We start from the raw sequence: 26,205 nt of genomic DNA, 5'->3' as shown, positions 1-26,205 counted from the left end.
AAAGCCTTGGCGTCCGTGCGGCCAGGGCTGTCCCCTCACTGGAGTCGCTGCCCAGCTGCTTGGGGCCATGCCTGGACAGTAACTCTTCTCCAGCCTGGCCGCTGGCCCCTGGCCCTGCTCTGCTGCCCGGGCTGGTCCCTGCAGGAGCCTGAGGCCCCTGAAGCCCCGAGCATTTGTGCCCTGTGTCCCCAGTAGCCCGTCTGGGCTCCACTAAGCCTCCTTCCCAGCTGCTCCAGGGGGCAAGTGCTGACCTGGGGGACAGGGGGTGAACCCCGAGCCCTGCAGAGCCCCCATCCCGGCTCTGACTGAGAGGCTGGCCGCAGGGGGCACTGGGGGGTGGGCCGTGGCCAGTCTGCTCTGGAAGCCACCTCTTCCATAAAGACACATTTTCCGCTCTGAGTTCATGGACCTGGTTTGGGAGCCGTTTCCGTCGGTCCTGCCTTCCAGGAAGTATGTCAGCATCTCGCCCTTGCCCTTGACGCTGACTTTGCCTCGGCACACGAAGCGGTACGTGCCCCGCCGCAGCAGCCGGTGAACTTCCTCGGTCACCTGCAGCAGAGACATGCGGGCATCACTCTTGGTCAGTGGGGAACCCACAGAGGGGTCCCTCCTCCACCTGCACGGCCCACCCTGATCACTCAGCCCCTGGCCTCCCTAGCCCAGCCTGGGAGCTGGGTCCTCTGCTCCTCCTGTGGTGACTCTGCTCACTCTGTGAGAAGGACGTGATCCCACAAAGAGAGCAGGGGACTCAAGAGGGGCCTAACCGGCCCCAGACAAGCAGGCGAGGATAGTGTTCCCCATGGATGATGGGTGGGCTGGAAGGGGACAGAGTGTGAGTTCCGTGGTCACCCCAAGCTCCAGCCAGATGTGCAGACATCGAGCTCCAGCTGTGGACAGACAGGAGCAGGCCCGGCTCTCTGCAGGGCTCTCGGCACCTGCAGTAACCTCGGACAACTTCGAGGGTCGGGGACTGGCAGGAAGGGGCCAGCACCAGGCTCGTATCCCTGTGGCCGGCACAGAGCCCTCAGGACCCAGGTGGGGTGCCCAGGCTCCTGGGGCTTCTGTGGGCCCAAAAGTGGAGCCACCAGCACAGACAGGGCAGTAGGCACATTCCCCTAGTGACAACGGGACATGACTTAACTCCCTCAATTCTTGGGTTCCCACACAATGCTAGCTAGAATTCCTGCCTCACAAAGTTAAAAAAAAAGATAGAGGAAAAAGCACTTTCTAATAAGGTTCTTTAAGCAGAAGAGGACATAGTAACTTGGTTCCTCCTCGCCTTACACTGAAGGAGGAGACCACCTCCCTCCTGATCCCCCCGGGTGCTGCTCTGAAACCCCCCCCAGCCTCCCCCACCCCATGTCATCTCTGGGATCTTTAGTTAAAATGACTCAGCCCATCCAGGGCCCAGGGTCTCAGGTCCCCAGGGTGTCAGTCCCTGGCAGAGCTGGGCAGAGGACTGCTCTCTCCCCTGCCCGATGGGCTGGAACCTGGCCTTTCTCCCGCGTGGCCCTCGCGCTCACTAACCATCGGCCTGCTTCTGGCATGCACAGCGTCAACTCCCTCTCTGGACAGTGAGTGCCCCACACAAGGGGTCTGGTCTATCTCATCACGTCTTACCAGGGCTCCGTATTCATAAGTGCTTGTTGAATGAAAGAAGGAAGGAAGGAAGGAAGGAAGGAAGGAAGGAAGGAAGGAAGGAAGGAAGGAAGGAAGGAACGTAGGCGGGCAACCAAGGCCTGCAGAAAACTGTTTATCCAGGGAAGCACAGAAATCACACATGACCACAGAAAATCAGAAGCTGCCCAGCTCCCTGGACAGTGAAATCCGTCGATGACTCTAAAAGCCCCTGGGGAGAAACAAACAAAACTGGCTGATCCAGTGTAGACAGGAGGGGGTGGAACTGCGTCTGCTCGACCTATAGGAGGCGGCCCAGGGCGCTACCAGTGCCCTTAATTAACGACCTCTGCCAATTTCTGCAGCTGCTCCTCAGCGAGGCCCTGGCTGGTGCTGGCACGGAGGGGCTGGGGGCTGCCTGGCGTCTGCAGAAAGTGCCCTGGGGAGGAACCGGATGCCGCCATCCACCCACCCAGACAGGGAAGGGGAGGTGGACGCCTGAGGCCTGGACCCTCGCCAGATGGGCTCCATCTCTCAGCCTTGGGAGCTGGTCAGGTGGTCCCTCCCACACCTGGTAAATGAGAAGGATGCTGTCCGCTGACAAGAAGAGTAACTTGGTCAGCCTGACGGTGGCTATCACAGTCACGGAGACTCAGATGGTCAAGAGAAAGGGGGGAGCGCTTAAACTCCCCAGGGCGCTGGCTGGCGGGTGGCCCCAAAGGCCCCGGTCTAAAGCCACACGACGGTGAGAGCCTCACTCAGGTCCCCCGCAGGGCTCGCTCAGCGCACCCTGAAGTTCTTCATGGAACTCAGCCAGAAACTGGCTGGTTACCAGGGGAGACACCGAGGTCACCACTCAGATGAGGCCTCTAAGACGCAAGGTGGAAAAATGGATCATGATCAAAGGCTCCGTTTTGCTCTTTCCTTTCACAACTGAACCCACAATTCATCTGTTTAGAGACCTGTGCTCTGGAGACCCCAAAGTCCTGCTTGAACCCCAAGATACACACTGACACGCCGACAAAACCTCTGAGTCTGATCCTGACCCTGAGCTTCTCCTTTTACTGTTTCCACTTGTTTTATGAAGAAAGGTAATAAAAAATCCAAAACATCGTGCAAAGAAATGCTGGAGGTGAGGATGACCCACCGCCACACACAGCAAAGCCGAGGTCTGACAGCAGGTGGGGACGGGCCAGGGGGACCTTCCGGGCTGCAAGCTGCCCCTGTACGCCCCTCAGCCTTGAGAGTCCAGCCAGGAAGTCCCAGGCTGTGAATCAGGACAGTGCGTGCTGTTACCGGGGTGGGTCCTGGCGAGTGCCTAGGTCAGGAGCTCAGAGACACAAGGGCCTCAAGAGGCCACGAAGGCATCCCCCAGAATGTCCGATTCTTAGCCATCTGCGTGAGGGTCCCTGTGTCAAGGCAGAGTCGAGCTGGGAACGCTCCCTAGAGTTCCCTGTGAGGCCCGGCCGGCAGGGGAGGACCCACCCCACAGCCACATCGACCTCACTCTGCCTGAGAACAAGTGCTGGGCCCCCTGGAGGCATTTCCAGGGAAGCATCTGTTCGGTCCCCAAGCGGACAGCCCAGGTGGAATCTGGGCATCGTTGTGGTCAGCCTTCCCTTGGCTGCCTTACTGCTTGGAAAACGGGGCCCCGAGATGTCCCTGGGACTTCAGTCTGCACAGAACCCTCGCCTGCCTCTCCTGGGAGAGGAGACACGGGTGGGAGGGAGTCTCCTTTTTTGGATTTTTGACACAGAAGAAAAAAGCTTCCACCAGAGGGCTGAGGAATGAGAATTCCAGCAGGCGATGTCTAATTGACATTATTTTAAGGAAAAAGTAAGATGCCTCTTTACAAACCTTTAACATTAAAATCCCAGTCTCTCACTCCCTTCTTCAAGGGAAGAAGCAAAGGTTTAATGTGGGCCAGCACAGGGAAGGGGCTCTCTCCTGGACCATGACCATGAACCCCTAAAAGAACCACACAACAGGGGAGCATAAGTGTTTCTCCCTTAAAACAGCGGGCAGGAGCCCGATGGGCCGAAAGCGCCGTCAGCGAAGAGGGCGGTCACGTGGCCAGGCCGGGGGCAGGGACTGCTGGTCTCACCCAGGCTGACAAATGTCAGCAGAGCCCCGCTCTTGTCCTGCCCTGTCCCAAGTGCATGGGTGCTGACACTCAAGCCAAATGGAGGAAGACGAGGGGCCTGGTCTGCAAAAATCTTGCTTGATGCAGGCCTTCCCGGGAGGTCCATGCAGAGGGACCGCGGAGCCAAGCCGCAGCACTGCCCTGTGGGAGCCCAGACGCGGACATCGCCAGGCAGCAGCTGGGGGAGGCTGGATGGTGTGGGGGAGGCCACGTGATGGCAAACAGCCCTCAAAAGAGGCTGAGGGAACAGGGGCGGTTCTGAGCAGAGGAGTGGCCGACTCAATCTGACTCCTGAAACTTAGAAACGTGACGCTGGCTCTGGACATAGCCAGGCTGGAGAGTGGGTGGGGCTCCCGCCAGGTCTGCCCTGGGACATGACCAGCTCTTAGGGAAGGCTGCAAGGAACGAGGGTGAAAGATCCTGTTAGGGAAGGAACACAGTGACCTGGGATCGACAGCCATACGACAATGTGCGTGCCCTTAGCACTACCGAGCCGGGCACTTAAAACTGCCCAAGATGGTCAATTTTATGTTATGTGTGTTTCACCACCTTAAGGGAAGCTTAAAAAAAAGAACCACAGATGCTGCACGGAGATCCCACCTACGTTCTGAGCAGCAAGAGAGCGCCATAAGGATTTTGGTCTGCTGGTCGTTCAAGCTGATGGATCCAAGGGACCCACCAAGGTACCTGACCAAGAGTTAGTGCCCAGCGAATGCCAGGTGGGGCCACCGGAATCGTACAGGCACAAGGTGGGAGAGCCCCAGGCTCGCAACCTTCTCACTGGAACCACATCCTGCAGGGGGCTGCACCCCAGTGTCTTTGTCAAAACCCGGGATGAATGCACATCTCACAGGGTCTGCAGAGGACCAAGTGCGACTCTGTGATACAGCAAAAAGACCAGCGCTAACTGGCTGCAACGTGGTGACAGCCATTGAGCGAACAATTCTCTGTCACCGCCCCAAGGCCAGGCCACAGCAGGAAGGCAGCAGCCCTGCTTGTCAAGTGCTGCACTCTCTGCCCTGTCCCCCGGGGTCCCCAGAGAACAGCCACAGCCACAGCCACACCCAGGGGACAGGCTCCTTCCCTCTGAGGCTCCCAGAGGCCTGCAGCGTCCAGGCTCCAGCTGACTCACACTTGCTTGTTCTAAAGGAAATTCAGAGAGTGGATCCACACTCCCACCTACCCATGAAAGCAGGGTCCACTGTCCTCGAAACCTTCAGATGGCTCCCCGCTGGGGTCACAGCACCAGGGTCTCATCCCAGGTCAGGTGGCCCCACAGCACTCTGCCCTTCAAACGGCGAGGAAGCCCCTTCCCTTCTAAGGAGCCATCACTCACTGTCCCCAGCTGTCCTGGTCACTCACCACCCTGACTCTCCGCATGGCCACAAAGGGATCAACCCCCAAGGCCGCAGACACAATGAGCCCCCATCAGCGTACCTTCATGCAGCATTGTGTCCCCACCCAGAAGAGGCAGACGAGGAAGGGAGGATGCAGGCTGCAGAGCTGGGTGGCTGGCCCACGCCTGACCCTTGCCTCTCCCGCCTGCAGGAATGGGCACCTGTACCTTGGGAACTCTGAATGCACTGACCTGGATCCTGCCCTGGACCCCGGTGCTGTCCATCCGACTGGCCACATTGACTGTGTTTCCCCAGATGTCATACTGGGGCCTGCGAGCTCCAATTACTCCGGCCACCACGGGGCCAACGTTGATGCCTGGAAAACAGTCCCGGTGTGGTGTTAGTGGGGAGACTTTGGAGGGGAGGAGCTGGCCCTTGTGAGGTCATGGATTCCTGGGGTCACCAAGTGCAACCACCCTCCCTAAATCAGGGACCCCACAGCATCACTGAGCGGCTGCTCCCAGCCCCTGCTGGCACCCCACACTGCCAGGAAGCAGTCCTGATCCCCAGAAAAAGTCCCACTTCCTGGAACAGCATCCTCAGGCCGAGTCCTGCTGCTAAGCAGGCTGACCTTTCAGTCTGTAGAGCCACAGTGTGTGTCCCCCCAACAGCAGCTCCCTCTTTCAGAAAGGACAGCAGCTCCAGACTGTTTCCCTGGGTGGGATCCCTCGGCTCCTTCGGGAGTGGGGCCCAGAACGAAGTATTTCAGGATGCTCTGAAGGAGAGCGGAGGCCCCCTTCTCTTTATGTGATTCGGGGTCCACCCGGCCTGCGGAGTGACACTGGCCCGGGTGCCCCAGCTGTGTCTGGGCCAACACCAGGTTGTATCTTCTGATTCTGTCCTTGGGCATCGATTTTTCTGAGCTCAGCCAAGTATGTTAATAACACTTCAGATACTGGCCTAGTCGATTCCCCAAAGCCTGGGCAGGCAGTGCTGGCATCCGTGGGAGAATGTGGGAGAAGCGGGCAGAACTGGACGGTGTGAGCTGGGAGTGCTCAGCCTTGGGCCAGGTGGATGTGGGACCTCGAGGAAGAGCCCCAAAGGGCCCACTTCCCAGATGGCAAGTGGGACACAGAGAGCCACCCTCTACCACCCCGGATGCCCCAGTCCACGTGAACGAGATGGAGCCAGGATCCAGCCTCATGTGACCAGCCATCCAGGCACAGAGGGCACTGGCTGGTGGGTTCTCAGTGGGAGAGTAAACAATAGAATTTCCCTGCTGGACACTTGGATCTGTTCCCTGTCACACCAGTACATCTATTAATCTGAGCTCGCAGCCCCGGAGAACTGACCGCTAGGGGTGAGCAGAGGGCGGCCTGCCCCCATCTCCAGCCCGTCCCTCAGGCCAGGCACCAGGTCTAAGTTAGCTTAAGCGCATCAGAACTCCACCCACTCTGATGGACACCTGCCGCCCCCCTCACACTCAAACCCAGCGCTCAGTCCTGCTCTTAAGGCCACTAGATGTGTGAATTGTAAAACAGCCAGAAATGTCCAGTTCAACTAACTATATCGTGACTAGCAGGAAAGAGAGAGAGAGAGAGAAAGGAAAAAGAGAAAGAAACCATAAATCTGTAGGGAGGAGGGTATAGCTCAGTGGAAGAGTGTGTGCTTAGCATGCAAGAGATCCTGGGTTCAATCCCCAGCACCCCTGTTAAAAAAGTAAATAAATAAACCTAATTACCTCCCCCACTGAAAAATAAATTGAAAAACCTAAAATAGTTAAGACAGAAAGATTTTTTTAAAAAAAATCATAAATCTCTACTTTAACTATATTCTTGACTAGCAAGAATTTTTGTGGGAAATTATTTTCTTCCTGGAAAAAAGCTGAATTTAAGAGTGAAAAACAAAACCCTATAGATTTATAAAAGCTAGAAAGGAACTTAGAGCTCCGATGGTCCCCCTCCTCACGCACATGTGAGGGAAGTGACCCCAGGAGGACAAGGGACCCGGCTTGAGTCTGCACAGCTGGGCTCCGCACAGCCGCGGCCCCAGTGTTCTGGGCCTGCTGACAGGGAAATGGGGCATCTTCCCCCAGCTAAGTGTGGACTCAGAGGTGTATCTGAAAGCCTCTAAGACAATCTACATTTCTCATGTGTTTTGTGAGCTGGACAATAACTCTTCCAGGTCCTAAGTCACTGATACCCAGCTCTGAGGCACACCCAGCTGTCCCTGAGTCCCACTCACTCATCTGGGTGGCTCCACCCTCCTTCCTGAGACAAGGGAGCCTGGACCAATGACCTCCTAGGGCAGGGCCATGGCCACCAGCTCCTGGGGCGGGTGCGGGAAGGGTGTGCTGGCCCCCGGGATGGGACGGCCTGCAGCCACGTACCGACACGGAGCACAAAGTCATTGTAAGACTGGTAGTTGATCTCATCCAGGACGTCGAACATCTCGATGGCAAAATCTGCCAACGTGCTGAGGTGGGAGGAGATGCACTTCTTCGCCTGGATGTGAGCAGACACGGGTTATTACGTTCAAGGGGTGCAAGGGCAGAGGCAGCAGGGACACTTGGCCAGCGATCTGTCGGGGAGGGGCGCAGCCTTTACCCCTGACGAGCTCAGGGATTTGATCTCCACATCAGCAGTGCAGCAGCCGGGCTGCTTGAGTTACATCTACAGGTCAAGTTGGGAATCACTGATGTCTTAATGATGTCTTTCTACGCAGAAACACTGACTATCTTTCTGCTTATTTAGACCTTTGATTTTTTTCATCCGAGTTTTACAGTTTTCCTCATAGACATACTACATATATCTTTAAAAGTTTGTACCTAATATTTAATTTTGAGGGAGGGAGTGCTAATATAAACGGTACTGTATTTTTAAATTCCACTTGTTCATTGCTGGTATATAAGCAAGTAATTGACTTTTGTCTATTAACTTTGCATTTTGCAACCTTGCTGTAATTGCTTACTGCAGATATTTTGTTGATTCTTTTTTATTTTCTACATAAACATTCACGTTATCTAGGAACAAAGAGAGTTTTATCCCTTCCTTCCTTCCGTCTATGTACCTTTATTTCCTTTTCTTGCCTTACTGCACTAGTTAGGACTTCCAGCATGAATGTCAAATAGGAGTGGTGAGAAGGGCTTGCTTGCCATGCTCCTTTCCTCAGGGGGAAGGCATTTCTCATCATTATGCATGTGGTTAAGCTACAGGGTTTTTTTGGTAGGTGTTTTTTATCAAGTTGAGGAAATTTCCTTCTATATGTAGTTTGATGAAAAATTTTTCTTTAAATCAGGAATGAGTGTTCTAGGCTGTCAAATAATTTTTCTGCATCCATTAATGTGATTTCTCTTCTTTATCCTGTTGATAAGGTGAATTTTATTAATTTTGACATGTTGAGCCAGCCTTGCCTATCTGGAATAAATTCAACAACTCGTTTGTGGTGTATAGTTCTTTTCGAACCTTGCTGGATTCAACTGGCTAATATTTGTTGAGAATTTATGCATCTGTGTTCAAAAGAAATACTGGCCCATAATTTTCCTTTTTGTAATTTCTTTATCTGGTTCAATATCATGCTAATGCTGGACTCACAGAATGAGTTAGAAAGTATTTCTTCTACTTCTATATCCTGGAAGAGATTGTAGGGAACTGGGATGATTTCTTCCTTAAATGTTTCACAGAATCCACCAGGAAACCCATCTATGCCCAGCACCTTCTGTTTTGGAAAGTTATTAATTATTGATTCAATGTATTTAATAGACATATTCCCCACCCAGATTATCGGTTTCTTCTCAGGTGAGTTTTGGGAGATTGTGTCTTTCAAAAAATTGGTCCGTTTCTCCTCATTTATCAAACTTGTGGGCATATAGTTGTAAAGATTAATTGGAAATAGTAACTTTTAAAATGTTTGATTTTCTAATTGTCTACAGCTAATATACAGAGATAAAACAGAAATTCATATGTTAATTTTATATCCAGCAAGTTTGGTAAACTCACTTAAAAATTTTAGCAGTTTAAATATTTTTAGTTGAGAATGATGGCTCCATTCCTACTTTTGCAATTCACAAATCTTCTATTTACTGTCCTTCCCTTATTGGACTACTAGTTAGGACCTCCAGTGCAGCACCATAGAGTTGTTCACAATATATGTTAATATCTTTTTAATATCCGTTGGTCCAGTGGAAATGGCCCCTCTTTAATTTCTAATATTTGTGTCTTCTCCCTTTTTTCTTGGTTGGCATGGCTAGAGATTATCAATTTTTTTGATCTTCTCAAAGAGCCAAATTTTTGGTTTTGTCAATTCTCTTGATTGTTTTCTTGTCTTTAATTTCATTGATTTGTGCTCTGACTTTTATTATTTCTTCTCTTCTTCTTGCTTGAGGTTAGATGATTCTTCTTTCTCTAGTTTTCTAAGGGGGAAATTAAAACTATTGATTTTGGATTGGTTTTCTTTTCTAATATATGAATTCAATAATAGAAATTTCTCTCTAAATACTGCCTTTTCTGCATCCCATAAATTTTCATAAGTTATATTTTCAATTTCATTAATTTCAAATTATTTTTCAACTTCTCTTGAGATTTCTTCTTTGTCCCATTTGTCATTTAGAAGTGTATGGCTCCATCTCCAAATATTTTGGAATTTTCCAATTATCTCCTAGAAATAGATTTCTACTTTAACTCCATTCTGGTGTGAGAATATACTTTATATGATTACAATTCTTTTGAATTTGTTAAACTGAGTTTTATGGCCCAGAGTGTGGTCTATCTTGGTAAATGTTTCATGTGAGCTTCAAAAGCAGCGTATTCTGCGGTTGTTGAATGAAGTAGTCGATAGATGTCAATTACATCCAGGTGACTGACAACGCTGTTCAGTTCAACTATCTCTACAGATTTCCACCCGACTGGATCTACCAATTACTGATAGTGTGGCACTAAATTCTCCAACTGTAATAGTGGATTCATCTATTTCTCCATGCGGATCTATCAGTTTTGGCCCCCTGTTGTTAAGTGTATAAATATTGAAGATTGTTGTGTCTTCTTGGAGAATTGACTCGTTTTTCACTATGTAATGACCCTCTTCATCCCTGATCGTTTTCCTTGATCTGAAGCTTGCTTTGTCTGAAATTAAGATAGCTACTTGAGTTTTTAATAGTGCTGCCATTGTATTTATTTCTACATCCTTTTTTTTTTAAGATTCTGTTCTTTATTTCTTTTTTTTCAGTTTTATTAGGTAGAATTACTATAGTTTGACTGCACATACACATTATATTGCATGTGAATACATATATACAGTATACTGGACTTTTTTTAGATTACGTATATGTACTAATTACTGTTTCTAAGAACAGATTAGATCTTTAGCCTTTTAAACTTACACAGTTATCAAAGGAAAAAAGCCAACTACAAAATAAGAATCAACAGAATGTGGTAATCCAATCATAAAGGACAGTCAGATGTGCTGACACATATTCAAGACATCAAAATAATAGTTAGTTCATTTGTGTCATTATTATTATTAGTTTTTAGATTCCTCATATAAATGAAGTCATATGGCATTTTTCTTTCTCTTTCCAGCCCACTTCATTTAGAATGACAATCTTCAGGTCCATCCATATTGTTGCAAATGGCATTATTTTATTCTTTTTCATGGCTGAGTAGTGTTCCATCATATATATGTACCACCACATCTTTATCCAGTCATCTGTTGATGGACATTTGGGTTGTTTACATCCTTTTATTTTTAATGTGTATGTGTTTTTATATTTAAAGTGTGTTTCTTGCAGAAAATCTAGTTGGATCTTGTTTTTTAGCCACTTGGTCAGTTTCTGTTCTTTAATTGGTATATTTAGACCATTCACATTTAAGGTGATTATTGATACAATTAGATTAGTATCTACTGTATGTACAACTGCTTTCTAGCCATCGCACTTTTATTTTTATTTTTTTTTAACATCTTCCTTTCTTTTTCTGCCTCTTTTATAGGAGCAACCTGAGGACTTTATTCACAATCCTGCATCAGGAAAAGGGAACATTCAGTGGTGCCAGGCTGCCACAGTGGTGGTGGTAGGGTGCTGGTGGGGAGGGGGCAGGGCTGGAGGAAGTCCCTATGACGGGCCTTCCCTCTGTTGACTTTCCACAGGAGGTCGTGTCTAGAGAGAGCTGGTCACTGACAAGACAGCCTGCAGGCTGCTGCCCTAATCCAATGCAAAGGGCAAACCAAAGCCCACAGTGGGGACTCTGTCCATGGTCCCTGGGCAGTTTGGGGCAGAACTGGGACCTAGTCTCTGAGCAGGGCACACCTGGACAGCGGGCAGGCACTCACCTTGGTCCCGGCTGTGGGCGCCAGCCCCACAGCAGCCATGTAGGTACTCCCAATGGTCTTGATCTTCTCCAGGTCCTTGTAAAAGTCTTTGTCCATGAGCTTTGTTTGAAACACAAAACTGTTAAATGTTACATAACATTTTAGACAAGTCACGGCAGTGTATAGCCACCAGGAGCAACTGCGGAGCGGATGGGCACGTGATGGAAAGCAACGTGTCTTCTTCATGTGGCTATGAGACAAGTTCTGGGGCTGAACTGAAAAACTAAGAAACACAGGCCTCAGGGGCTCCTGCAAAGGCATTTAAAAGAGGAGCCGGGGGAAGCATACAGAACACACTGTCTTTCAGGAGCTGAGATCACAACCACCCAGGAGGGCGGGCCCCCAGCGAGGGAAGATCTGGCACAGACATGGGACCCAGGGTGGAGGCTGCAGAGATTCCCATCCGCCCACCCTGTAAGTGAGGCCACCCACCTGAGCCCAGCACTTACAAGGTAGGGTACAGGTACCAGCACCCCGCCTCCTAGCCCAGAACCCATCCTCCCCAACCTAAGGCAAAGCCCCTTCCTCAACGGTCAAAGTCCGTTGGGATTCCCAAGGAGACAAAGTGTATGTGCATCTGCAGAGAACATGCTACACTTCAGAACTGTTGGGGGCTGGGCACCCAGGCGCCCTCAGGCCCCAGGGAGTCGGGGCAGTGGGGCGGCCCTTACCTCATCAAAGTCGGCGATTATCTCGTTCAGGAGGCGCAGACACTCTACCCCCATGTTGTTGCCGTCCAGCTCGATGTAGAAGTCGTTGAAGTTGGGGATGGAGGCGAACATGACCCCCACCTGCGAGTACGACTGGTAGTACAGGTCCTGGGGGTCAAAGGTCGGGTCAGCCACCAGCGCCGAAGCCGGGACCAGAGCAGCTTTCAGCGCTGGTGCTGGGGACAGGCCCCACCAGGAACCCCTGCCTGGGCTGCCAGGATGTGCTGGGACCCCACACCGCACAAGGAGGGGGCTCGGAGCGCCCAGGACACCGCGAGGTCGTTCAGCTCACAGGTGGGAGCAGAGCCCCCTGCGAGGAGGGGAGGAGGCACCAGGGAGGGACACACTGTTCTGGGAAAACAAACCGCTCTGGACAGCCCCAGGCCCAGCAGGATGAGAGATGAGCCCGGGAGCTATTTCAGGCCAAAGCTGGTCAAGCTGAGTCTTGGTGTTTGTGCCTTTAGGACCTAAAAAGCCAACCTGAGCCTCTTTATTTTTGAGCCAGCTTTTCTAAGCCCTGCGCTGTGCTGCTGGGGTGGTTTTAGAGCTTCACCTCTAGGTCATGGCCCCTGACTGCGCTGAACACGGAGGAGGGAATGAACCACCGGCCCTGCAGCCAGATGGGCAGGGCCAGGCAGTCCACACAAACTCAGCCAGGAGGGGGCGCCACTCAGAACATAAAGGCCTTGAAACAGCACTTTTCCCCTTGAGTGTGGTTTCCTGAAACCCGATCTCCTGCCTTGTGGGGCTGGTGAATGTTACTCTCTCTTTCAGGATCAAAGGGGAGGACACACCAGTTCTGGTCATCTGTCAATCCCACAACCCAGGGGCCTCCTGATGGCCCAGCCTCTGCCCTACCCTTGGGGGTGGGCAGGGGGCCTCCCATCCTCAGTGCAGCTGAGGGCTTGGAAATGGCCACCCTCTGCGACTTTAGGCTGGAGGAGGGTCCCTCTGGGTCGGACCTCCAGCTGCAACCCCCACCAGACCAGCTCGGCTGGGAGGAGCACCCTGCTGGGTCTCAGTGCCCGGGAAGCAGCTGCCACGCAGGCCGCACGCTCACCATGTTCCGGGGGTTGGACATGAGGAAGTGCTGGGCGACGTGGGCCGGCAGGAGGTTGAAGAGGATCCTCTTGTTGTCCAGCTTCACCCTCTCCATGTCGTCCCGCTCCTCCTCCGCCTGGGGAGGGCGGGATCCTCCATTAGTCACTCACCTGCTCATCCATGTTTCCTTCACTCGCTCAACAACCCGCCACCTGACAAGATTCTCTCCTGGACCAGACTCTGAACCCTCTTCCCAACTGGGCCCTGACTTTGGGGCATCCCTGTTCACTTCCACATCGTCCAGTTTTAGCAAGAACCCTGCTGAGCCAGCTCAACCAGACACCTCATCCCTGACATCCGATCACCCTACACATCTGATTGGGTTCCTCATCTCCTTCCCTTCTCAGGTGATGTCTGATCACCTTGGCCTGTCCTCAGCATGAATCTTGTTAGATCAGCTTAGAAACCCCTCACCTCTGATCTCTCCTCTTAGTAACTTTGCATCCACTGCCCCCACTCTGCCCCTTGGCTATACAAGCCCACCTGCCCTTGCTGTATTAGGGTGGAGCCTCGTCTCTCTCCCCCACTGCAAGACCCCCCTGCAGTGGTCCTTACACCTAACACCACCCACATGGCTGCTGGCGTCTAGCCGGGAGCCCCCATGTGACACCCCTCCCAAGGGACTCCCTTGCCGACCCCCAAGGAAGCAGAGGGGCTCCTCTTGCCTGCGCGGCCCAGAGGTAGTCCAGCCGCAGCTTGACATCCACCTGCCGGGCGTGCAGGGCCAGCGCACAGGAGAACAGCAGGATGGCCATGATCGGCTCGAAGCTGCGCCCGGAGATGCTGCCGCCCCTTGTGAAAGAGAAGAAGGAAAACCCACGTCAGTGCCAAGAACATAGGACCCGTCCAAAGAGGGCCCCTCAGACGTGACACCCCCAGAGGTGCCTGGGACTGACCCGGGCTGAGAGCCACATCTCATGGGGAAACCCCAAGGACTTGCTGGAACTGGCACCCAAGTGAAGAAAGGGAGAAACCCTGGCAGTAACGAGCTTCTAGTCAGCAAATTGGAACACGGGGCATCACAGGCAGGTATTTGAGATGCCCGCCCATGGGCTCTGGCAGGAGCAGCGTACCTACCCAACGGCCTTTGTGTACCCGCTGAGCTCCAGGACCAGGATGTAGGATGTGGTGAGCACGCCGAGCAGGATCATTTTGAGCAAGGAGGAGACCCGCAGGAATATGGCCAGCGGGAGGGTGCCCACGAGGCCGCACAGCAGGGCATGGGGTGCAGACTCGCAGGGCAGGGCAGGCAGCACTGGGGCCCGGCCCCCAGATGACAGGATCATCAGGGACCCGTTGGGGCTGGAGCTCCAGGCCCAGGGCAGGCAGCCCACCTGGAGGGGGATGGAGGGGCCAGGAGTGTGGAGAGGGCCCCACTCAGGGCACACAGCACCCCCTCCTCCCCCGCTCTCTCCAGCCTCTGGCTCTGACCCACTCCCCAAGTGCCATCAGCAGGGCCTCGGACACTCCCACCCAGTTCCGGCCCTTTGAGGCTCCTCACTACTAGAAGGGGAGCCCCAGGATCTGGGCTGGGGGGCACGAGACCCCTACCATCCTTCTAAACCACTCAGCTCCATCCTGTTCTCCCCACCACCCTCTCCTTCTTATTTCTCTGCCCAGCTTCTGTCCTAGGCACACTACGAAGGGCCGATCACGTTTCCTCCACTGGGTGATGTCCCCCTCGCCCTGGCTTCCTGGGGCACCCCAGGCCCATCTCTGACCCCCTTGTTTCCCTCCCCATCCTAGGGACGGGCCCTCCAGTGCGGCTCCTGCAGATGCCCCTCATCCCTGCACCTCACGGCTCTCTCCATGCCCAGCCCCCGCAGACAGGCTCACCACACATCCTTGGGCCACAGAGTAGATTAAGATGACTATGAAGATACACAAGACGGTGCGGATCTGGATCGTCAGGCATCCTGGAAAACACTGAAAGATAAAATACTGTTGAAAACACAACCTGTTTTACAAAGTCGTTTGTGGCCACAGCAGATAATTCACAGTACAGAACGTCCAGAACCATCTGAACGCGGCAAGATCCTCACCCATAATTCATCTTCCACACACGTTTCCTGGCTGTTTTCATATAATTAATCTCCCAGGTGAAAAAGTTGCCAAAATTAAAAAACTGAAAGGCGACATCTTTAAATTCAAAAGCGCAACACTTCCCACCATCTGCTCTACCCTGTGACACTGACTGGCACTGAAATTCACTGAATAGATTAACTTGACATTTTTATAATACTGCATCCTTCTATATCAGAGATGGTGAGAATTTCCCTTTATTTGTTTCTTCTCTTACATGCTTTAAGTTTTATCATTTTCTTTACACAGGCTTTATACAATTTTTGTTAAGCCTATTTAAACACATTTTTATAATATTCGACAAATGATTTCAAGGATAGTCAGAAGATCTTAGAATCACACTTCTGAAACTAGAAATGAAAACAAAAATAGAGACCACGGGACCGTGCAGAAAGCATGGACCAGCGAGGGTGCCCTGGGCCGTGCGTGTGGTTACCCCTCTAACCCTCCCACCCCGTGAAGTCGGGTTCATTACGATCCCTGATCTACAGGTGAGGAACCGGGGCCCGGACACCACCAGCCAACCTCACTCGCTCTACAGACCAGGACACAGAGCGGGTTGCTCAGCTCACATTGAGCTGAGACAGATACACACACAGACCAAACAATAGCACGAGAACTAATTTGTCGTTAACACCAAAAAAAGACAGCTGATCCGACATGAACAATGGAAAATGCCCCTAGAACGGGACCCACGATTAATCAAAGGCGGCCCAGTGGGGTGTTAGCTGTTGGACCATCCTCAAAGCTCGCTGTCACTGTCTCAGAAAGTGACTGTGTAGCAATGGCCAGGCTGGGTGTCCCGGACCCCACGGCCAGAGGCAGTTCACAGCCGGAGCTGAATTTCACAAAGGACCCCAACAGCGGGACGAGGTCACAAGGCAGGAGGATGCAGGGCAAATGTGGAGCGAGAGCCTGTGCTCTGCAGGGAGAGAAGCCGCGGAGCATGCCGTGACCGGGACACGACACAGGAGCACCGCAGCTGCACCAAATGGTCGTGGGAGGCAGGGTGGCCGCTGAGTGATGACCCCACCGTGCCTCAGCCCTGTGGCTGCGGAGTTTAAACAGTCTAGGCAAAGGGGACAACTACACAACCACATCCTTCTCCACTCAGCCGGCCGTGCTCCTGGCTTATTCTCAGGGCTCCTGCCGTGTGTTAGGGGCCAGGAGGAGGCGTGGCCCGGCTCCCTGGACCACGTACTCCCACTGCGGGGGGAGCGGGGCATTCAAAGGCTTCCAACCAGGCGACAAACTAAGAACCATGTTGTAAATCACAGTTGCACAGACACACACAACTCAAAGAGTTCCAGAAAACCCTGATGACAATCGATAGACCGACATTTTCATTCATTCTTGTTCTGTTTCTTTTGTTTACAACTCACACACACACACACACAAAAGATTTCACAGCCCCCGGTGAGTTGCAATCTGAAGTTTAAAAAACACTGACAATCTATGCTAAATAAACGAACTCAGTCCCACACAGACACACTGCGGGAGCCACTGGGGCTGCGGCAGAAAATGATGTAACATGAGGACCAGGACTGGGCATTTGCAGGGGCTGGCAGGAGCTCTTGGGTTTGTCTCTGGGGTCGCTGCCCTCTGCTGGGGCTCCCTCTCTCTTCCCAAAGAGGGAAAACCTAGAGGTTTTCTAACTTTCTACTCACTGTCCATTCATCAACCATGTCTAGTTTATCTCACCAGAGCTGCAAACCTCCTCCTTGCCTTCCCCACCCACTGCAGGGTTCTCAGGGTCTAGGGTGGGCTGGGCTGGGGGCGCTCTTCCTCCCTGGAGGCCAGCCCTCCCAGGGCAGCAGGTGTAACAGAAAAGAACAAATTTGACTTCGTATTAGATCTGTTTCTTTCGCTTTAACCCTGTACCCTGTTTTCTAGGCTCAGTCTTGCTAGCTCCGCACCTTTTGTAAAACAATGTTGCCTTTAGCCTGAAATAGACAGGAGAGCCTGTTCTCTGAGCTCTGACCTTTAAAGATATTAATACTTTTGTACTTAGAGATGACAAGTTGCAGAATAGAAAATAACATTTGTTTTGTTAGAGGTTTTACAGGGACACCATGACCTGACCCACGTGGACAGCTGCAAGAACAAAGAATTCCAAGAACAGAATTCCTGCACCAAGAAGTCTGCAACAACCAACCACACCCCATCTCCTTTTTAGTATAAAAGGAGCCTGTATTGTGACTTGGAGAAGATGGTTCTCCAGGACATTAGTTTGCCATCTTCTCAAGTCAGCCGGTTTTCTAAATACAGTCACTACTTCTTGCCCCAACACCTCGTCTCCCGATTTACTGGCCTGTCATGCGGCGAGCAAAACGAGTTTGGTCTTGGTAACCCAGAGAGTGGAGGAAGCTCATGTGAGGACTCTCACCTCCTGATGGAGCCCCTCTGCCTGTGCTCAGAAGACCACAAAGGGGTGACTGGGACAGTGGATGGAAAAATGAGGCTGAAATATGACCATCAGCACCACGCCTGGGTGAGAAAGATGAGGGGGGTTGCTGTCTAAGGCACAACGGCCTCCTTCCAAGTCACATCACCCTCGTGTCCCCAGGAACCAGAGAGGCCTGGAGCCCCAGAGAGCAAAGTGCACCTGAAACTGCAGGTGCCCAGTGACTGGTCCAGTGTGCACCCCTCTGGCGCCCTCCTCACTGCTCCTCCTCCCCCCGCCCCGCCTGCTCGGCCCTGGTCCCACCACATCGCCACCCAGGGCCAGCACCACTGCAGAAACGCCCACGGCAGGCCACGCAGCCTCAGCTGGATCCGCACACCTGGTCGGTCCAGCTCTGCCCCTTTCCAGCCCTCACCGTGACTCTCCAGCCACCTCTCTCCCGCCCTCCACTCTGAGCCCTGTGGAGCGCCTCCTCTGGTCACGGCATCCTGGCCTCCAGGACAGACAGGGATCCCGCCCCTTTGCTTCACCAGCTTCTCCTCTTGTTCTAAGAACGTTCAGTTGCGCCTATGGCGTCCCAGGCCCTGCTCCCAGGACTTCGCGAATATCAGCTCCAATTCCCATCCCTTTCACAGACAAAGACACGAAGGCCATAGAGCTGGCAGCCCCTAGTGACGAGGGAGCCAGTGGGGTGGGTGAAGGGCCGAGGTGGTCCCAGAGCTGCCACACCGGCCCTGATGCCCTGGCTGTGGCCACTTCCATGTCATGGAGGAAAGCCCTCTGCTGACTCCCAAGCCTTCTTGGGGATGTGTGGCTGCAATGGGTCCCAACTGAGCCGCGTGCACAGCTGTGCCCACTGGCATCTCCCTTCCTCGGTACGCGCTGGGCCTCTGCTGGACAGTTCTGTCCCACCTGCCGGCCCCCATCCTCCCCAGCCGGATCCTGCCGACCATGCCCCCCCTGTCTCCTGGCCCCAGTCTTCTGCACAAGCCCCATGGTGAACTCAGAGCCCTGCTGTCATGTCCAGGGCCTCAGGAGGGGAGAGTGTGAGCACGTGGGTCGCCCCTGAACAGACACATGCTGGCTGGGTGAACTGAAGCCGCCTGCCGTCAGGACCGTGCGCTCCGCCCAAGCTGCTTCCTGACCCGCAGCCGGGAGGGGGACCTGCTGCCGTGCTGGGTCAAAATCACACTTAGAAAAAATGCTCAGGCCGACGAGGGAGGGCGAGGAGGGGTGAGTGGACATTCAGAAAGAAAGGGGCTGGCGGAGCCTGGGCCCCCTCCACCAGGAGAGCTGCTTGTCCACCAGGCACACAGGTCCCCAACACTGGGGACGAGTGTGACAGGACTTAGAAACCAGCATCTATTTGCGATGCTTTCACTTGAAATTAGCTGAATAAAGCCATCTTATGTGAAGTGGGAAATTTCACTTGACCCAATCAGATGCCACTCCATCTATGAAATCAAAGAGCTAGGATTGTGGCTGTTTATTCAAATAGCATTTTTTTTTTTTTTGTCTCAACCTAAATCAAGAAGGTACCCATGAATAATAAAGAATTTTAATAAATACACCTAGATTCAATCTTCTCACAAAGTAGTTGTTTTCAAGAATTGTACAAAGATAACCCAGGGTCTCTCAAACATGACAGCTTGGGGTCTAGGGGGGAAATGGGACTTTTGAAAAAGAAGGTTCAGAACAGAGCCCTCTCCTGGGAGCCTCGGGCGGCACGGGGCCACAAGCTCAACCCTGGCTCCAAAGCCAAGGAAGAATCTTCGAGAGTGTGGAGGCCCCAGTCTATGACACGATCACACGACAGGGCACAGGACCCTCCTTTGGAGGGAACAGTGTCACCCCTTGTGTTCATTTATTCAATCACCATCCACACCCACCCCATGTGTCTACGGGGCACGCTCCCAGAACTCCAAACAGCACCCACACAGGATGGGGCCCAGTGAGTTTCTCCCACATGGACAAGTCTTTTCACCTGCCAGAAGGTGAGGGACAAACTGCCTCCACCTGTCCTGCTAAGAGGGCATGCAGAGGCCGTGCACTTACCTGTGCAGGTGACAGGCAGGTACAAGACACACACACGTGCATCTGGACCAGGTAACGTGCAGGTACATCACACACACACGCGTGTACCTGGATCAGGTGAGGAGCAGGTACAGGACACACCGTGCACGTACCTGGACCCGGGTGATGTGCAGGTACAGGACACAGGACACCAGGAAGCAGATGCAAAACACCAGCAGGAGCAGGACGGCCACACTCCTAGGACAGATGACACACAGTCCCTGCAGGCTGGGCCAGGTGACAGGTGCCCAGAGGATGCCTGGAACCGCGCCCTTCCTCCCCTGCCCCACCCGGGTCCCAGACCTGGGGAAGCAGCAGTGGTCTCTGGGGAGCTGCCCGTGCTGGTCCTTTTCTAGCAGAGGAGCCCTTCCTGTGTCCCCTCTAAGTTCCCCGCCACCCCAGGGTCCCTCTAGCCCTGGGAGCGCCTGAGAGGCGCTCTCCTCGTGCAGGAAGGACGAGGGCTGCACAGACTTGGCTGCTGGGCACTGCCCTCTTCCTGGGCCTCATCTACAAAGGGTTTTTCTAGAAAAAGTTGGATCCCCAGGCAGGGCCATGCAGACGGCCACTGCGTGTCCACAGTGTCTGGGGCTGGGGGTGGCTTCCATGTGTTTTCTGGAAACTCGCAGGGGAATCACTCCACTTGGGAGGTTTATTAACAAAGCTGTAGGTCTGCAAGAAAAGTGGAGATTTTCTGGGGTCTTTCTTGCCCCAAACCCAAAACTCCCAAACTCACTTTCACTCATAAGGATGAAATGTTATTAAAATTATTATGTCTGCGTTCCTTTCCAGAACCTACTTTTTCTCATTTTAATGTTTCTGAAAATTTGTGGACAAGCACCTGGAAATCAGGGTGCCTGTCTGGTCTGTTTCCTCTCACAGAAACTGTCATGAAGCCAGTGGTGCACGTGCTGTGGACGGAGAGGGCTTAGAATTGAGTAAAGTTAAAATTAAAAACTGAGAACCAGCAGCCCCGCACACCAGCCAGCAGGCTCGCACAGCCAGTTCCTCCAGGAAATGACGCGTGTCCCGGGGTGGGGGGGTGTGGACCTCGTTTGTAGAGAAAGAGGAGTGGTTTCTGAGTTTTTCTGAGACTGTTCTCAACGCCCTCCAGGGGCAGGGGCACCGTGGGACTGTGACTGCGGGAGTCGAACCTGAACTTGAAAAGCAAAGGACTCTTGGTGACCTCTGACGGATGGCCCCAGAATAACACTTACTGCGGGATTATCAGCAGGTAGACAAGGCCGAACAAGGCGGCCAGAATGAGGGCCAGAATGACGGCGCTGGTAAAATACTCGTCCTGAAGCTGGTGGTACTACAAGACAGAAATCCCCCGTCAGTGGCCTTGGCTTCCTGGAGACACCAGGGTCTTCCCAAGGGTGCCGGGGATGCCCAGAACCACTGCAGCATTGAGAAGGGCCACACCCACGCCCACAGGATGTCCCAGGGCCCCAGCCTCCCGCCACCCCCGACCGCCCCCACGCCGGCACCTACCTTCCTCTCTCGCTCAGCCTGCTTGTACTTCAGGGTGAAGAAGTTCAGGTCCGCCATCTCCAGCTCCATCTGCCGGGCTTCCAGGAGGCGGCCGATGTACCTGTTGACGCGTGTCCCGGGGGTGGCGTGGACCACGTTTGTAGAGAAAGAGGAGCGGTTTCTGAGCTTTTCCGAGGCCGTTCTCAGCGCCCTCCGCTGCCCATCACGGGAAGAAAGGGAGAAATGTTGTCAAACTCTCCACTTACCAAAAAAGAGAACTCTTATGTGTCCCTCCTTCTGGATCCTCGCCCACTGCAGAGTCTGGGGGGCCTGGTGTGGGGATCTGAGATGCAGGTGTGGCTCCACCACCTGCTGGCGGCAAGATCCCAGGTGAGTTATCTCATCACTGGTGTTTGGGCTCCCGTGTCTGTAAGTGGGGTTACACGGCACCTGAGTGGTGGCTCCGTGTGGAGGGTTTCTGGGCCCCATATGTGAGAACTGGACAGTGCCCAGCACACAGCAATGAACTTGGCTCTTTGAAAATACTGATAAAATCAGTAGGTCTCTAGCACGTAAATCTGACAGCTTAGATCAATGACCTACTCCTTGAAACACACAAACTACCACAACTCACCCAACAGGAAAGATAATTGGAATAGCCCTGTAATTGCTAAAGAAAGTTAATTCATAATTTTAAAATTCATGAAAAAGTAATCTCCAGGCCGAGATGATTTCACCAGAGAATTCTACCAAACAGTTAAATAAAAATTAACAAAAATTCTATACAATAGATTCTAGAAAATAGAAGAGGAGGTAACAGTTCCCAGCTCACTTTATAAAGTCAACATTAACCTGACACCAAAACCAGACTAAGACAGCAAAAAAAAAAAAAAAAAAAAAAAAAGACATTTGAGGCCATATTCCTCATGAATATTGATGGAAAAAATCCTTGGCAAAACATTAGTAGATAGAATTTAGCAATATATAGAGGTATATAGCATGACCATTTCAAGATACGCAAGGCTGCTTAAATATTTGAACATCAGTGCAATTCATTATGTTAAAACCACATTAACCATCATGTGGAAAACCCCATGGTCATATCGATTGATACAGAAAAAGCACTGGACAAAATTCAATATCCATTCATGATAAACATGCTCAGAAAACCAGGAATGGAGGGGAACCTGCCCAACTTGATGAAAAACGTCTACAGCTAACATCACACTCAATGGTAAAAGACAGAATGTTGTCCCTCTACAATCTGCAGTCAGAGCTGTCCGTCTCACTCTCCTATTCGATATAGCGCTAGAACCCCCCTAACCGGTGTGGTAAGGTAAGAAAAGGAAATAAAAAGCAGGTAGATCAGACAGAAAGAAAGCTGTCCCTATTTGCAGATGATAGCCTACATAGAAAATCCTGATGGAAGAAAAGATCCTGGAACGAATGAGTAAGTTCCACAGGGTCACAGGATACAAGATAAACATTGAAAGTCAATCATATTTCTTCATACTAGCTATGAGCACGTGAAGACCAAAATTAAGATACAGTAGCATTTACAATCACTGAGAAAGTGAAATACTAGTGAATCTAACAAAACACGTACAGAACTGTAGGCTGAAAACTACAGAGCGCCAGTGAAAGAAAGCAAAGCAGACCACAGTAAATGGACATACTATCAAGGATTAGAAGACTCAACATAGTGAAGATGTCAATTCTCCCCACGTGGATGGACACAAGTTTAACGTAATTCCCCTCAAATCGTAGAAGGACTTTTTTTTTTTTTTTGGTAGAAATACAAGTTTATTCTAAATATGAAATGGAATGGCAAAGGGACTAGAATAGCTCCTTTTTCTTAAAAAGAATCAAGTGAGAGCAATCACTCTGACAGTGACTGACAGCGACTTACTATCTAAATCCAGACAATGTGGTGTTGGCACAGGGACAGATAGACACACAGATCAAGGGAACAGAACACAGAGCCCAGAAACAGCCTCACACAAGTATGGGCAACTGATTTTTTGTTGTTGGTGGTGGTTTTCTGGTTTTTTGGGGGGGAGATATTAAGCTTTATTTATTTCTTTATATTTAGAGGAGGTACTGGGGATTGAACCCAGGACCTCGTGCATGCTAAGCATGCGCTCCACCACGTGAGCTATCCCCTCCTCTGCAACGGGCAACTGATTTTTGACAAAGTGCAAAAGCAGTTCAATGGAAGAAGCTTGGCTTTTCAACAAACAGTGCTGGGGCCTCTGCAGAGCCATTAGCAAAAACAAATAAATAAACCTTAACCCAAACCTCACACTTAATTTTAAAGAACTAACTCAGAATGGATCATAGGTGTAACTATCAAACACGAAAATAGAAAATCCAATTAGAAAGCAAAGGATACAAGAGGCATTTCACCAAAGAGAGGAACATACGGATAGAAAAATAAACACTTGAAGAGATGTGCGACATCGTTAGCCATCAGGGAAATATAAAATAAAATCACAAAGAGATATCCCCACACATTTATTACAACAGTAATGTTTGGAAAAAAAAAGAAGTGACGGGACCAAGTGCTGGCAAGGAAGCAGAGAAAACTGGATCACGCACACACAGCTGATGGGAAGGTGAAATGGGACGGTCACTCCAGGAAACAGTTTGGCTGTTCCCTATAAAAGAGAGAAGAAGTGGGGAGGCTACAGTTGTAGACCACATGCTTAGGATGCACATGGTCCTGGGTTCAATCCTCAGCACTTCCAGTAAATCAATCAATCAATCAGTCAATCAATAAACCATTACCACCCCTCAAAAAACAAAAGAAAAAAACATGACCCATTAATGGCACACCTGAGCATCAATCTGAGAAAATGAAAATTTATGTCTACATAAAAATCTGTACCTGCATGTTTATAGTAGTTGTATATGTAATATACAAGTTGAAAGCAACCTAAATGTCCTTCAGCAGGTGAGTGGCTGAACAAAGGTGAGCCATCCCAGCCACGCCGTGCCAGCCAGCCACGGAAAGGAAGGCGCTACCCACCCCAACGATAACCTGGAAGGACACAGGGGCATGGAGCTGAGTGATGAAATGGCCAAGTTCCCAAGGTCACACACTGTGTGATTCCATTTACACCAAATTCTCAAGTGACAAAGTTACAGGCAGGGAGAACCAGGGTTAAGGATGGCTGTGGGGAGGGAGGCGGTGTGACCCTGAGCAGGGAGAGACCTTGGTGGTGATGGAAATGTTCTGTATGTAATGCCACGTGTGGATGGTTACACGAATCCACCATGTGATGAGATGGCACAGGACTACACACTCGGTGCTCCAATGTCCGTTTCCTAGTCTGGGTGTCACACTAGTTTTAAGATGCAACAGAAACCCCGTGGGAAACTGCAGAGGGTACAGTCTGCTTGATTCCACAGCTCACACACATGCAATCAGCAGTCTATCAATTCTATCTCCAGAAAGCTGTAAAAATATTAAATAAGTAAATAAACAAAACCTAAGTCACTCCCAATCTCTGCTTGGAAATAAATCATCAGTCTTTTGCAGTGCATCCCTCCAAATTTTTCCCTAAGCAGGTACCAGCCTGGGAATGTGTTATTTTCCAATCAGAGGCTCGCATTTCCATCTCCAGATGTGCTCTGGCCTCCCCTGGGCCTGAAACCAAGCACGGAAAATACTGCAAGCGGGAGAGAAAGAAACTGTGAAGTCTGCCTTGAGTTAATGTGCGAGTGTCTTGTGCTCCTGTGAATTCTTTCTCCCTCTAGGACCTGACACATTTGTAAATATCAAGGAAAAAAAAAAGTTGATGTTGTGTCTGTGAGATTGGGAGCTGGCTCTCCTGTGGGGAGGGCCCAGGAGGCTGCCTTTAGGCAGGTATCACACACAGTCATCAGATTTCAGGGTTTTGTGCTAAGTTATTTTGTGTGGGCAGGGCTGACATCTGGGGGGCAGATGTCATCCTCGGCCCTCAGGGTGGCTGAACAGTGGGACGGGAACTCCATCAGTGGGACAGAATGTTAACCGTGGCCAACTCCTGGCATCTGGCATCGTAATTACAGATTTTCCCCTTTGTCATGCTTTCCTCTTCTTTCCCACAACAAATATATACTTCCTTTAAAAACAAATCCAAATCAAGTCAAGGGAAAATATTGCTAATTTTGAAGTGATACTTGGCTTTCTGAGCGGCTTTCTTGACCCGCCAAAGGGAAGGATACCGCAGCGATGCAGGAACCAGGGGCTGTGCAACCTGCATTGAGCTGCTTAACCTCTCTGTGCTCCAGTTTCCTAGTTAGCACTCATGAGGATCCAAAAATGTTCATACTCCAAGGAAAGACACCTGGCCCAGAGGGAGTCTTCCAGCTGGCCGTCATTGTCCTGAAGCAGACAAGCAGCTGAGATCAATAAAAATGTCCCCAAGTCTGCAAAGCACAGAGCTGTGTCTCGGGTCTCCTGCTCTGTCCAGCAGCTTTCCAGATACCAGTGCAGACTGTCCCCAGGTGGGCAGACCTCACCTGGGTCTCGACCACAGTGAGTGACCTTCTACTCAGAAGCTTAGTGGCCAATGGCGACTGTGAGCTGGTCTGACTTGTCTGCGGCTGATGGACCTTGGAGCCACCTCAAGTTAGCCTGTCACCTCAAGGTTTACAGTCTCCTCCTGCAGCAACTAAAAGCCACTGACAAAAGAGTGGCACATGCATCGCTGTGGTGGCAGAGAGGGGAGCCCTCTGCTGCCCCTCGCAGGGGGTGTACCTCGAGCATCCTGATTCAGCGGGGACAGAAAGCGAGTAAAAACCTACTAAACATCAAAGAAACCTTGCAGGATCCTGTAACTCTGTTCACCCTGTAAGAGTCAGAGGAGAAGACCCACCAGACTGACCATCTCAAGAGATGCCGAATAGCATTTTCTAAAA

The 26,205-nt window shown here is 51.4% G+C and overlaps 1 protein-coding gene across 1 annotated transcript in view; it reads right to left on the bottom strand.

The window, feature by feature from the left end:
• Nucleotides 1–74: 74 nt before the first annotated feature.
• Nucleotides 75–26,205, bottom strand: part of ADCY1 (adenylate cyclase 1) — a 98,083-nt gene continuing 71,952 nt past the window's right edge. The window contains exons 9-20 of the mRNA XM_074367761.1: nt 21,322–21,516; nt 21,045–21,142; nt 19,944–20,028; nt 15,108–15,197; nt 14,349–14,605; nt 13,937–14,063; nt 13,231–13,347; nt 12,132–12,278; nt 11,422–11,520; nt 7,487–7,601; nt 5,349–5,473; nt 75–549 (exon numbers count right to left, since the gene is read on the bottom strand). Coding sequence (XP_074223862.1) covers nt 211–549; nt 5,349–5,473; nt 7,487–7,601; nt 11,422–11,520; nt 12,132–12,278; nt 13,231–13,347; nt 13,937–14,063; nt 14,349–14,605; nt 15,108–15,197; nt 19,944–20,028; nt 21,045–21,142; nt 21,322–21,516 — 1,794 coding nt within the window. The 3' untranslated portion in view covers nt 75–210. The remainder of the gene's footprint in view (nt 550–5,348; nt 5,474–7,486; nt 7,602–11,421; nt 11,521–12,131; nt 12,279–13,230; nt 13,348–13,936; nt 14,064–14,348; nt 14,606–15,107; nt 15,198–19,943; nt 20,029–21,044; nt 21,143–21,321; nt 21,517–26,205) is intronic.

Source organism: Camelus bactrianus, chromosome 7 (genome assembly GCF_048773025.1).
Source record: "Camelus bactrianus isolate YW-2024 breed Bactrian camel chromosome 7, ASM4877302v1, whole genome shotgun sequence".
NCBI lineage: Eukaryota > Metazoa > Chordata > Mammalia > Artiodactyla > Camelidae > Camelus > Camelus bactrianus.
Note: the sequence above shows the minus strand (reverse complement) of the source record. Positions and strands in the feature narration are given on the sequence as shown.